This window comes from Elephas maximus, chromosome 25 (assembly GCF_024166365.1).
Source record: "Elephas maximus indicus isolate mEleMax1 chromosome 25, mEleMax1 primary haplotype, whole genome shotgun sequence".
NCBI lineage: Eukaryota > Metazoa > Chordata > Mammalia > Proboscidea > Elephantidae > Elephas > Elephas maximus.
Window position 1 is genome coordinate 36,979,580 of NC_064843.1, and position 13,106 is coordinate 36,992,685.

Here is a 13,106-nt window from a genome sequence, read left to right on the forward strand (position 1 = left end):
TGCAGGACTCTCGGGCAGCTCCCTGCTGAGGGTGAGGATGTGGATGTATGCGGCGGCAGAAAGCCCCTTTCCTGTGGCCTTAGCACCCGAGTGGACCGGCCGTACCACTGATGCTGCCCTCTGTCCCCCAGCTCCAACCAGACAGACACTGGAGTTTGCCCTTGTCCCTGACCTCCAGAGGAAGGCAATCAGAAAGGGAATTTGGAAGGGAGATAACTCATCAAGGAGCCTGCCTACTCCACAGAGTATCAAATCAGCTGAGAAATAACAATGGTGTCACCAAAATTAGCTCTGAGCTTACAGCCAACCACCGGGCAGGAGTGGCCCCTGGAACTCTGAAGACCAGCTGAGCTGGGAGCAGTGCCTGAGCCAGCCCTAGAGGCCTGGCCACAGCTGGGGCACCCCATGTCTTCTGCATCCCTCAACCCCACCCACCCCGCTGCAGCCACAGCAGAGATGGAGCGGGATGCTCAAGCACCCCTGGAGAGTGAGGCATGGACTGTCACTGAGGGAGGCAGGGCCCAGGCTGCTGCAGTCCAGAGCGCCCCCTCCCCATGCGGCTGACCAGTGCCCTCGGCCAACTTTCTGGGCTGGGCTGCGGCGAGGGCAGCGCAACACTGGGGTGATGCTGCCCCTTAGTGGCGAAGAGTGGGAGGGAAGGCCTAGCTCTTGGAAACGTGCTGGAAACCAGCAACGGGGCTGCTGCCAGCCTCAGCCCCGGAGTCTGGGGCTTAGTGGGCTCTCTAGCCCCTCAGGCAGTGAAACTAGCAGTGGGCTTCCCTAAACCTGAAGCAGGAGGAGAGGGCTGGGCTTCTGGCTCCACACCCACCTATTCTCCACTCCCCACGTCCCACCCAGCCTCTTCTCCTCCCCCTCTTTCTCTGCCTTCCCTCCCCCACTGCCTTTCTTCTTCTCCCTCATTAGGGGAGGCCCAGCAGGCAGCCCTGGGGTGGTGTGACCTGGAGCTTGGGCACTAGTCTGACACTGCCCCTGCAGAGCTGTGTGACCTTGGGCAAGTCACTTCACCTCTCTGGGCCTCAGTGACCTCACCTGGAACATGAGGGTGCCTAAGGGCGTGTCTAGTTTGAAAGCTCTGATCTTCTGTCACCAGCCTTTCACAGCTGTCCCCCAAAAGTCTCCTGATGTGCGAGCTTTCGCAGGAAATAGCTCGTAGAACCTTGGGTTCTGTGTATAGGCCTAGAGCCCGGGGATTTATTTGGGCCTCAGTTTACCCATCTGTAAGAAGGGAAATTGTTCATCCTACCCTAAAGCAACATTTATCAGTTTATACATTAGGCCAAAAAATGTTTTGAGAGGAATATTACTTAGTAGAACATAGATGAAAGACTAAATATTATTTAAATGTTTTGCTTTTTCAATTAAGCTCCTTTATTCCCGTTTCAAAAACAAATGGTTTTCGGCATCAGTACTGACTCATTTCCATGGCTAAGGATTGAAGACACCTGCCCCTTGCTCCTTAAATCCCTGCCCTTCCTGGCAAGGGCCAAGTACCCAAGCTGGGATCTCGGTGACCCCGCGGCCAAGCCACCTCCCCATGGAGCTATCTGATGTGTGAACTTCATCTCTCTCAGATCGCGGAGACGTACGCCTTCCTCCCTCGGGAGGCTGTGACCCGCTTCTTGATGAGCTGCACTGAGTGTCAGAAGAGGATGCACTTTAATTCCAATGGCCTGGAGCCCAAAGGTAGGGGAGGCTGTGTGCGGGAGGGCTGGCAGGAAGCAGGCTGTCCCATCCAAGGGCCTGCCCTTTGCAGACACAGACAGCAGTTGTCGCAGTTCCCAGAGGCTGCTGTGGATGCCTGGGGCTGCCCAGAGAGCCTCGGGTTTTCTTGTTTTGTTTTTACTTTTTTTATTTTTAAAGCACTAGTTTTACTTAAAAACCAACAGAACATTCCTACTGCCCTTCAAGGTTCAGGCCAGACCCTCTTCTTCTGCCAAGGTTCTAGCTGGGAATGCCACCCTGCCCCATTCTCTAAGCTCTGGAATTCTTGCCATGCAGGTCTCTCACTCAGCAGTGTTTCTCTGCGCACTAGCCTTGAGGATCTGGTCTTGCCAGCTGGACTGTCAGCTCTCAGAGGACAGCACACCCCTTGCCATGGGCCTCCTCTGTCTACCCTGTAGCAGGTCCCTCCTAGGTGGCTGTCCCCTCCCCATGCACACCCACCCACGTGGTCTCTGGTCAGTAAACCTATGCAGTTTGATTAAAGGCATTTAAAATGCCCAGAGCACTTTGGACTAGGCTGTCGTAGGTCATAGGTCACGCGGACCATGTCCATACTCGGAAGCTCTGCCCCGCCCAGTGACAAAGGCCCCCATCCCTGTGCCCCCACGACCTCACCCTGAGCATCCTTGGAGACCTGCAGTAAATCTCATTGCCCATCTCCTCACAGGTAGCTTTGGGCCAGCATGTTGGCTAGTGTGATTGTAACTTGTCACTGAGAAATGGTGCCCAGGTGGCCCATTTATCCAGGCCTCTGGGCCCTCCTGGTACACTGTGCCAGCCTGTCCTGGCATTGGGCTGAGGAAGTTACTAAAGTCATGGGGTTTTGCCTGAGTGTGGGAACAGACTCAGAGTGAGGAGTGAGCTGTTTACTTGGGTGGTGCCCAAGTGATGTCCATGAAACCTGGGGGAGGGACAGCAATGGTTAAGGGGGGGTGGACAGCAGCAGAGAAATTGGGTGCAGGTGTCCAGTGGGGTTTCCCCTCATTTTGGTTGTTCTGATGCCAGTTGACACCGAATCCAGAGGCTTTTCTGCCTGTGGGAGCCACTAGGCTGCAGAGCTCCATCGGGCATGAGGGACAGGAGGGAACCTATTAGTCCTCCTAAGGTCTGGGTTCTGGTGTTAAGAGCAGGGGCTCCAGGCTGGACTGTGTAGGTTCGAATCCCAGCTCCACCACATGAAGTGAGATTAGATACGTTACCTTTCTCAGGAGGCTGATGAGATTGGAGAGTTGAGCCATGTGCCTGGCATGGAGCAACAGGGCAGGAAGAGTGAGCTGCGCTGTTACAGTTACTGCGGTAACACAGGATGCCTGAGGAGGGCACTGTCTGCCCCACGTGGCCTGGCCCTGGCTGACGGCTGCAACCCCGCCCCAAGACACCCTTTGGTACCTGCAGATGGGCCAGGCGGCCTGTTCCTGCTGTCCCCCACAACCAGGGTCTGGCCCACCCATCCACCCATCCTAGTGGTTTCCACAGCAACTGGCAGAGCCAGACACAGAACCACTGGCCTGCGGGAGCAGAGGCAAGGCTGGAGGTGTCGCACTTGCTGGCTGCTCTGGGACATCTGCAGGCTCTGGGTACTCTGCTCCCGGAGACACATACGCGCACACACACGCACGCACATTGATGGAGGCGCCGCCGGGAGGACATCCTCACCTCCCTGCCCCCACCCTCAGTGGCAGCTCCAGGTCTGAAGGCATCTGCATGGCTGAGAGTGTGATGCCCGTTTCCTCTCCTCCCTTCCCCCACTGCCCCCACTCTCTGAAGGGAGGAGGGAGAGGGACCAGAGAGGGCACACACGCAGGAGCCTCCGAGAATGTCTTGTTCCAGCAGAGGATAGAGGGTGGGCACAGAGGCGCCATGCTATACCCATCCTGGGACAGACGCCACTTCTCTGTCCCAGCAGAGGAGGGGACCCAAAAGGCACAGGAGACAGTGTGGCCCGTGGAAGGGCAGGGCGTGGAATTAGGCAGCCTGGGCGTGCAGCCCTGTTCCTTGCTTGTGTCCCTTGGCCAGTTAGCAAACCTCTCTGAGTATTGCCTACTCACAGCCCACTGCAGCCCTGTGAAGTATTAGACCCTGATTACAGCTGGGGAGACTGAGGCACAGGGAGACATTGAGGTGAAGTCACTTGTCCAAGGTCTCCCAGGAGATAAGGGGAGAAGGCAAGAGAACTTTTGTTCTCATCAGCAGAATGGAATGATGCCGTCTACTCTGCATTGTCACATGGCTGCTGTTGAATTAAAGGCGCCCAGTGCACAGCAGGTGCCTGGGGACCCCTGTTTCCCACCTACATTGCTGCACCATGGTGACCAGGCACAAGATAGTCACCATGCAGGTGGCCCCACGGAGAGACAACACAGTCAGCCTCTGCCAAGGGAGGCTCAGATACACCCCCGCCCCACTGAGGCGAGCAGCCTGGGTCTACACCCCAGACCCTGGGTGAAAGGGAAGGTTTGGTTTCTGGAGCTGCCAGAGGAGAGCCTGAGAATCTGAAAGGCTCCCCTGCCTGCTACATGGCCAGAGGCATTAGCCACCTGGACCATCCTCGCCAGCTGGCAGGTCCCCCTTCTCCTGACCCAGCCAAGGACCTGGAGATCAGGTCTCCGCCCACCATCCTGGGTGCTCTGCATGTGGCCAGCTCAGCCCTATCACTGGCATTCCTGCCTCGCTGGCCCTCCCTCCTCCCTCTCCTGCCGGGTAATCGGAGCCGGCTCCTGGCCCCAGAGGCAGGCCCAGTGTTCCTGTCCCAGGAAGGCGGGCAAAGAGGGGACAGGGAACAGGATGGAGACTTCTCGAGAGGCAGCTGGGAGAACGTCTCACTTCCTGGCCTTATGTTAAAAAGAAAGAAAGGAAGCAAAGCGGCCGCCCTTACTCAGCGGTTTGTCCCCAGCCGAGTGTGGGGCCTGGACAGCCCGTGCCCTCCCCCAGCTCCAGGAGCATAAACAAAGAAGCAAAGAGGCTGCGGTGGATCAGGAAGTCTGAGGATGGGAAATTCCAGGGCCTCCCGACTCCACGCTCCTCTTGCACCAACCCTGGAGGAGAGAGGACAGAGAATGAGAATGGCCTGGCTGTTGGGGAGAGGGGCCTCTGGGGGCACCTTTCTGTGCCCTTGGATGTGACAAAATATTTAGATGGTTGCAGTCTAGGAATGAGCCATGGGGGCACAACAGGACATACAGAAGAGGCCCCACCTCAGCAGCCAAGTCCAGTCCCCTCAGCTGGTGGCTTCTTCAGAACCAGCTGTCTCCTCCACGTGGTTTCAAGGCCCTCCAGGCCTGGCCCTCCAATTCCTCCTTCCCACCTTCCCCGGCATGACCTCTTCCGACTCTGTCCTCTTCCAGCTCCAGGCTCCAGGCTCACTTGCTGTGTCTGTGGAAAGCTTACAAAGCCTCTCTGCAGCACTGTTGCCTTATCTGTAAAATGGAGGCATTTCTACCAGCACCCACCTGGGGCGGGGGGGAGGTCCTTGGGAGCAGTGAGTGAGTCAGTCGGTAGTTGTCAGCTGAGTGACAAACACAAGTTCCGTTCAGATCTCCTCGACACTAAGCTTTCTTGAGATTCTCTGGAACCCTCTTAGCTCTTCCTCCGAGATCTGATGGGCTCAGTATCAGTCACACCCTGCTTGTTCCCTGAGAGCAGGGACTGTGTCTTACACAGTTCTTCTTTCCTACCCTGAACGCCCACCCCACCCTGAGCACACGTCCATGCTTCTGGAAGACCTGCCTGTCGATTGATTCACTTCCCCGGGAAGGAGATTTTCTGTCACCTTTTCAGTTGCCCCAGGGCCTGGCATCCCTGCTTCTAAATCTGAACCCACAACAGCCTGGCTGGCCAGCCTCGTGGCCTGTCTGTGTCCAGCCTTTCATCATTGCACATCCTTTGACACACCAGCCCTGCCTAGGAGACCTCTCACACCCTTGCCACGGGCACCCACGAGACACTGCTTTCCCCAGACCAAGGATTTCCTCCATTCTATAAGCAAGATCTCATGAAAACTGCCGCCTTGGGTTACCCCTGAAGACAAGGAGAGCCGGTTTCTCGACTGAGATTTGCACTGATTGGTGAATGCCAGTGTAGGCTGGCTACGGAGGTCGGCACTTGGCTTGGGCTGGATAAAATCTCTACGGCATCGATTATTTCCAAGGCTGCGTAAAACTAGGTCTAGGCTTGGGCTGGTTTCAATTTTCTTTGGCAAAGAGGTATTGAAACATTTCTCTGGGAGCTTCCTCTACCTTCTCGCCCACAACCTGCTGGATTATTTAGGCTCCACGACCCTTGCCAGCTCCGAATTCACCCCTTTCCACGGGTAACAATATCCAAGAGTACAGTGGTATCAGGTTATTTATAGTGGCTAGTGTGTGTTGACCATAGCTGGAGCCCAGCCTGCCTCAGCAGAGCCCAGGGAGGCCACTTCTTCCTCATTCACGTTCCCATCCCAGCTGGCCCGCCACCTTGGTATTTGTCTTACCTGTGAGTACCTGACTCAGCAGAGCTCCCACCAGCCCCTCTTTCCTGCAGAACTGATGCTGTCCACATGTGCCCACTCTCGTCTTCCGAGCGCCCTTTCTGCTCACTGTGGCCTGGCCGTACTCTGGCCCCCACAGCCAGCCCCATCCCTCATCCCCCCACCTGGCGGGTCCCTACTTGCTGAGACCGTTGGTCCCCAAGAATGAAGAGTAGAACATTTCATGACGCACCAAATGAAGGTGTTCTCTAGTGGATTTGTGTGTGTTTGCTCAGGACAGCCCAGCTTCCCCAAGACAAAGCATCCTGCCTTCCTCTGCAGGAGGTTTACTGGCTCGCCTCTGGGCACCAGAAGTGGTCTCTGGTCTGTGGGGATCCTTTAGAGGGAACAAGCCACGGAAGACACCTTCTCCCACCTCCCAAGAGCACCATCCTTGCTGTGTTTTTGGGTTTTTTTCCCCCTAAGCCGAACTGTATCTGGCCTTTTTAAAGAGACTTTCTCATCAACAGTTATGGCATTCAGGCAGAAGACAGGAAGCCATCAGTAAAAGAATACAATTCCCTACTTCCATGAACTACCAGACACCCTAGGGAGTCACTGTAGGGAGTCACCATAACACCCTACGCGGTCTTCATTCACGGCTCTGACCTGGGCCGTTAGCATGAGGGCTACCCTCTACTTGTTCGTGTTGTTGAATACCTTTTCACCAGCCAACCCCGCCTGTGAAGAAACGAAACAGGAACTGCAGAACTCTAGACCTGAAGCTCCACAATTGGAAAAAAGGAAGCTTAGCTCTTTAGAGTGACACCATCTCAATGTCGTCCCTGGAGCGTCTGCCTGACATGTTACAACCACCCCAGCTGGTTTGGGGGCTGCCTGGTCCTAACAGGCCCTGGGCTTAAGGGGGTCAAGTCTAGGTTGATGGTGGCAGGCAGCGAGAAGAGGCCACGAGGACATGGAGGGCGTTTTCATTTCCCCACACCACGTGGAGTTGGTACCAACAGGCGATGTGTGTGGGTGTCAGTATCCTTCCACCACAGACCTAGAGGGATTCTCATTTAAAAAGAAAAAAGTCCATTTCAGGACACTTCTAAGATATTCTGTGAGTGACATTTGCCTCTTCCTCAATGAACAAAAATGAAAGATTCTGTGTGTACCAACATAGCTTTACAAAGCGAGACCAATTTTTGTTTTTGTATAAAACCTGATGAGAGATGCTGTTTCAGCCTATACAATCACCAGAAGGATACAGCCATCAAAATTGCACCCCTCCCCTTTGCACCCCCAGTTCTGTACCCAGCCTGTTTTCAGTCCTCATTTTCTGCACGGCTGTTCCAGGTCTTGGCCGGCGGGAACTTCCCTTGCCCACTTTGGGGAACTTCCTCTCTTGTTTGCGGGGACTTTTTATTTTTTTATTGTGGTAGAATATATATAACAAAATTTGCCATTTTAACCTTTTTTCTTTTTCATCTTAACCATTTTTAAGTGCGCAGTTCAGTGGCATTAATTATATTCACCGTGTCTGTGCACCTGTCACCACTGTCTGTTTCTCAAACTTTTTCATCACCTCAGATAAAAATTCAGTGTCCATTGGCACTCCCCATTCTCCTTCCCCTCTGCCCCCATAAGCTTTAATCTACTTTCTGCCTCTACAACTTTGCCTGTTCTAGATATTTCATATAAGTGGAATCATCTAAAATTTGTCCTTTTGTATCTGTTTTATTTCACTCAGCATGAAGTTTTCAAGTTTCCGGGGACCTTTTTTCTTGGGTTCTGGGCAGGCCTGGGCTCTGACTTTGGAGGGACCTGTTTAGCAAATCGCTTTGTGGATATTCTCTGTGTCTTCCACCTTGGCCCTGTCACTTGCCTCCCTTGGGCATGGTGGTGATGGTGGAGGGCAGGCTTTGCCTAGTCTGGAAGCCGTTCCTGCTTCTCTTCCTCACACAACTCACATCCCAGTCCATAAATGGAATTAGACACCAGAGGGAACTTTCAGTCAAAGGCCTGGGGTGAAATGAACCTGGCCTGAAGTCCTCAGAGGCAGGAGAAGACCAGAGAACAGGCAACCAAGACTGTTCCTGGGCAGAGGGTACAGTGGGGTAAAGGAAGAGCAGCCCAAATGACCTAGTGACTAAAGGAGACTCAGCTTGACATGACTGGTCCCAGCAGTTGACTCCAGGGTTTTGAGCTTGGGCAGATGTCTCTTGTCATAGCAGGAGACCTCTGAAGGGGAACCTGGTTGGAGAAGGGAATGGTGAGCAACATGTTAGTCATGCTCCCCCCTCTTCCATGACTTGTCCTCGTGCCATCTTAGCCCGTCCAATATGGCACCCACAGCGGCACCTCAGATGCAGAACAGAATGGCTGGACAGTGTCCACTGTAGCAGCATTTGCAGACGGCATCTAGGCCAGAGATTTCAAGAGTTATCAATCATTCCTGCCCTTTGACCCATGAATTTCACTTCTGAGAATCTGTTCTAAAAAGGAAATGATCAGAAATATGGACCAATATTCACGCCCAAAGATGTTCCCTGCAGTGTTGTTTAAAATAACACCCAATCAGAAACAACCTTAATAGCCAATCATAAGGGAACGAATGACTTAAATAAGTTATGATAAAGTCGTCTATGGCTATGAAAATGGTATTTGCAAATCAAAACAAGACTTCTGATGGTGAGGCAATTATCTATGACAATTGTTAAGCAAATTAAAAAAAAGTTTTTAAATTCTCTGTATGGATTATGACATCAAGTATGTAAAGAAAAAAACCAAAGGGAAAGAATAAACAGAGGCATAAGCCCCACTGCTTGGTGCAGTTATGGGTTTGGGTTTTTTTTCTTCTTTACATCTTTCTGCGCTTTGTAAATTTCCTACAAGAATAACATGCATTCCTTTGATCTTTAGGGCAACAAATAATTCGTGGGAGGAACAATGTACCTGTCTGTGTGAGTGAGGAGGAGCCAGGATTTCTTTTGGGTACTGGCAGACCGGCTCAGACCTGTGAGCCACATGATACCTGGGAGTGCTCTGGGGGACTGCTGAGGCAGTGGGGCTGGGCGTGATGGTGATGTGTTCACCAGGAGAAGAGCTGGCTTAGACCAGGGTTGCAAACTTAAATGCCTTCAAAGGCCTGGCAAGTATCATAACTGAGTGAAGGCATGCAGATATTAGAGAGTGGTGGGGACTATGGCAAAATGGAGCACAGGCTCCTGTCTAAATGAGGTGGCTGCTGCTTAGCTCCAGCGGTTGTCTGCCACATGGGTGTGCAGGCCCAGTGTAGCCTGGCCTTCCCTTTTACAAAGAACTCAAAAACACATATTTATAAAAACTCAAAATCTCTCAAACACTGGCATCTAATTGAAAAATATTCCCAACACCATGTAAAACATATCTACAGCCAGATATGGGCCATGAGCCACCATTTTGTGGCCTCTGGCCTATTCTTTCCCAGAAGTGGCTACCTCCTCCCCACTGCAGGCACAGACTGACAAGGGTTTCTTTTTGTTCTTTCTCCCAGAAAATGAGCCACCATCTCCTCTGGTCTCTGGGATTATTGATTACAACATGCCCCTCACCTCCACGTACCTGAAACAGATGAAGTTGCGTGTGATGAATTCCCAGGAGCAGGTAAGTGACCTGCCTCCCTTCCCCCCACCCAGAGCCATCCTAACTTGCCCAGACTCGGTTGATGGTTGATTCTTGGTTGAGACTTGGGGCCACCGCCTGTGTAAACACACTGAAAATCAAAGAGGCCCTTATCAGGCTATCTGGGCTGTGCAGCCCAGGCTGAGAGGGGAGGGGAGGAAGGGAAAGAATGTGTTCCTAGTTAGAGGGTCTGCTGGGCAGACAGCAAAACCTTCCCCCCTCAAAGCTGGGGCAACTGAGGGGGTGGGTAGGAACTACAGACCTTGACTCTGGGTTGTTTGTCTCTCTGCTGTGCCCTTTGTCTGCTGCGTCATTCGGAGGCGAGAGAGAGGCCCTGGCCTCCTGCCTGTGGCCTCTGTCACTCTTGGGGCCCAGGCTGGCCAGGAGGATGGGCGTTGGAGGGTGGCCAAGGCGAGATAAGACCCCAGGGCCCCTTGGCTGTCCATGACTCCCCAGCTGTGGTTAGCTAAGGGCCATCAGGCACCATGGAAACAGGCTATGAAAAGAAAGTCACTCCTGCCTGCCTCCCCACACAGGCCACCTCCTAGTCCTTTGCAAAGTAAGTCTCCTGACTGTCTTTCAAAGAAGGACTAGGTGAGTGCCGTCCCCTCTCCCTCTGCTGCCACTGGCCAGGGTAATTATTTCTCACATCCAGCTTCGAGTGTTCTCATCTGCTGTGACATCTGACCCACCATATCCTTGGGGCTGACGAGGGGAATGGGTTCTTTCTCCCGCATTGAGAGATGAATCAGAACTCGGGTCTGACTTAAGCCAAGGGTGCCTGCTGTCCTTCCTGCGCCGTCGGTTGTCTTGACAACCTGAGTGTGTGCGCGCCCACCCGTCATGGTGGGTAGTGGCTCGGCTAGCAGCTTCGTTATGGGCTATCAGGAAGTGTTCAGGTAGCATCTGGGCTGTGACCCAGTCTGAGAATTTACACTGGTTGGCACTACTCCCCTGAGGAGAAGGGGGGGTGCTGCCTCCCATCCCCACCCCTTATCCCTCAAAGGTTGAGTGAAGTAAGCTTTGTCTGCGTCTCTGTGTCTCCCACTTACTCTCACCTGCGCTTCTCTTCTGTGATAGCTGCATCCCTGAGAAACCTCACATAAGCAAAAATAATTTCAGTGGGAAAATGGTGTTGGGGTTAGGTTTCCAACTCACGGTGACAAAGTTATTTTTCCGACAGGCATGTCAGCGATAAGGGTGTTGCTTTTGTTGGTAGTTATAACCAACCATATGACTGTGCCGGTTCAGCAGTAGAGCGATCCTGACTACTGCTGTAGAGCGCTTAACGGCTTTTCTTCTCCTGTAATCACCCACGCTGTCACAGGCACCAGGCTTCTTACACAGTCTCAGCACCGTGCTCATCCATCGCTAGGAAAAATGAAGCCCAAAGCCACACGAGCACACGGCAGGGAGGTACAGGGTCACGGCCTTTTCTTTACTACATGTGAGCGCTAGGTTGGATCGCCGTGAGGACCAGCAGTGGTCCCTGTAACACAAGTGTGTTCTCTCAGGAATGGAGGCTGTTCTCTCTGATTTGGTTATACAGCCAAATGGAAATAAATATATAAAATGTAGAAATAGATTATATAAATACAAAATCCAATCCCCAAATACTTGGTGTTTTCATGTGTGTCAGTAGACAGAGAGGGATTCAAACTATTGGCGAGGTGCAAGGATTCGATCATTCAACAAATATTTATGAAGCCCGACTCTCTGAGCCTGAAGTCCCTAGGTGGTGCAAACGGTTAAGCGTGCAGCCTCTAACCGGAAGGTTCGTGGTTTGAACCCACCCAGAGGCACCTCAGAAGAAAGGCCTTGGTGATCTGCTTCCAAAAAATCAGCCATCGAAGACCCTGTGGAGCACAGTGCTAACTTGACACACGTAGGGTCGCCGTGAGTTGAAATCAGTTCGAGGGCAACTGGTTTGTTTTTTTACTCCATGAGTCAGGCCCTGAAGATGAACAAAGATAGCACCATTCCTAGATCTTCTTATGATGCAGGGGGAGACGGACACTAAGTGAAAAATCTCATCCAGGTGCCTAGCTCCTAGTGAACACTGATAAATGGCAGAGGAATAGCTTCATGAAGCCTCATAGTGAATGCTGACAAGGGCTCTACAGGAGAGAATGCAGTGCTGTGAGTACTTAAGAGTGGGGAGTTGACTGAGCCAGGGGTCAGGGAATGTTTGCCTCAGAAGGGGATGCTGGAGCTGGGATCGAGGTCTGAAGAGAAGAGAGTTCCAGGCTGAGGCAACACCCTGTGCAAAGGCCCTGTGGCTCAAGAGAGGACAGAGCCTTCGAGAGATTGCGTGGCTGGTGTGTCTGGTGCAGAGTGTGAGAACTTGTACTGGTGAGGAAAAAAGGAAGATGCACAGTGCTGAGCATGCAAACACCTGGTAGATGTCTGTGAATGACCTTGCGAATGAACTGAAACACGCGGAATAAGATGGATAAATTGCCCTGGCAAGTTCGAGCTACTCCCAAAGGAAGGGAGGATTGTGGGAAGGTGTTTGCTCCCAGGGTGCCCTGTGAAATCCCGCTGTGGCCAAGGCAGAGGCTGAGGTTGGGGTGGCCTCTGCTTGCAGCGTGGGTGGACTGCATCTGCCTGACCTTCATTGGCAGTTTCCCAGATGCGGGCCTTCTGCAGGCTTCCCCAGTGTGCTGCAGGAGATCAAAGGTGCAGGCCCTCCTCACAACACCTGGCAGGTGCACCCTACCTCAGGCCTAGGACCTTTCATCTGGCAATCTCCTGCGCCCCATACACAATACTGAGCTTTCAAGGCCTCAGCCTTTCAGGCAGCACTGTTATCCCTGTTTTATAGCCGGGCACATGGTGAAGCAAGAAATCACATTGCTCACCAGGCTATTCATCTATAGCGGCAAGGAAGGGCCAAGAGCCCAAGAGCCTTTGATTCTTCACCTTGAGTTGGAACTAAAAAATATGTACACTTGAATTAGCAGCTTCTTTCCTACAAAGTCAGAGCAAGGCTCACCTGGGGGTGAGTGAATGGCCCCCTCAAAACAAGGTCATGGGACAGGCCTGGCAGCTGTCAAACCCTCTGTCCCAAGACCAGGTTCTGAAAGTGGTTTAGTTCCTTACACATCACTCTGGCCACCAAAAGTCAACCAGGACACCAGCAGCATTTGTAAATCACTAATGCAGGCTGCCTGGAATGTAAAACCAGTTCTAACGTCACCGGGTATTTTATTAATGCTAAACAAAGCTCTCTATCACTGAAACTTTGGAT

The 13,106-nt window shown here is 52.6% G+C and overlaps 1 protein-coding gene across 1 annotated transcript in view; it reads left to right on the forward strand.

The window, feature by feature from the left end:
- Nucleotides 1-13,106, forward strand: part of NOL4L (nucleolar protein 4 like) — a 129,338-nt gene that overhangs the window by 55,641 nt on the left and 60,591 nt on the right. The window contains exons 3-4 of the mRNA XM_049869980.1: nucleotides 1,593-1,704; nucleotides 9,729-9,838. Coding sequence (XP_049725937.1) covers nucleotides 1,593-1,704; nucleotides 9,729-9,838 — 222 coding nt within the window. The remainder of the gene's footprint in view (nucleotides 1-1,592; nucleotides 1,705-9,728; nucleotides 9,839-13,106) is intronic.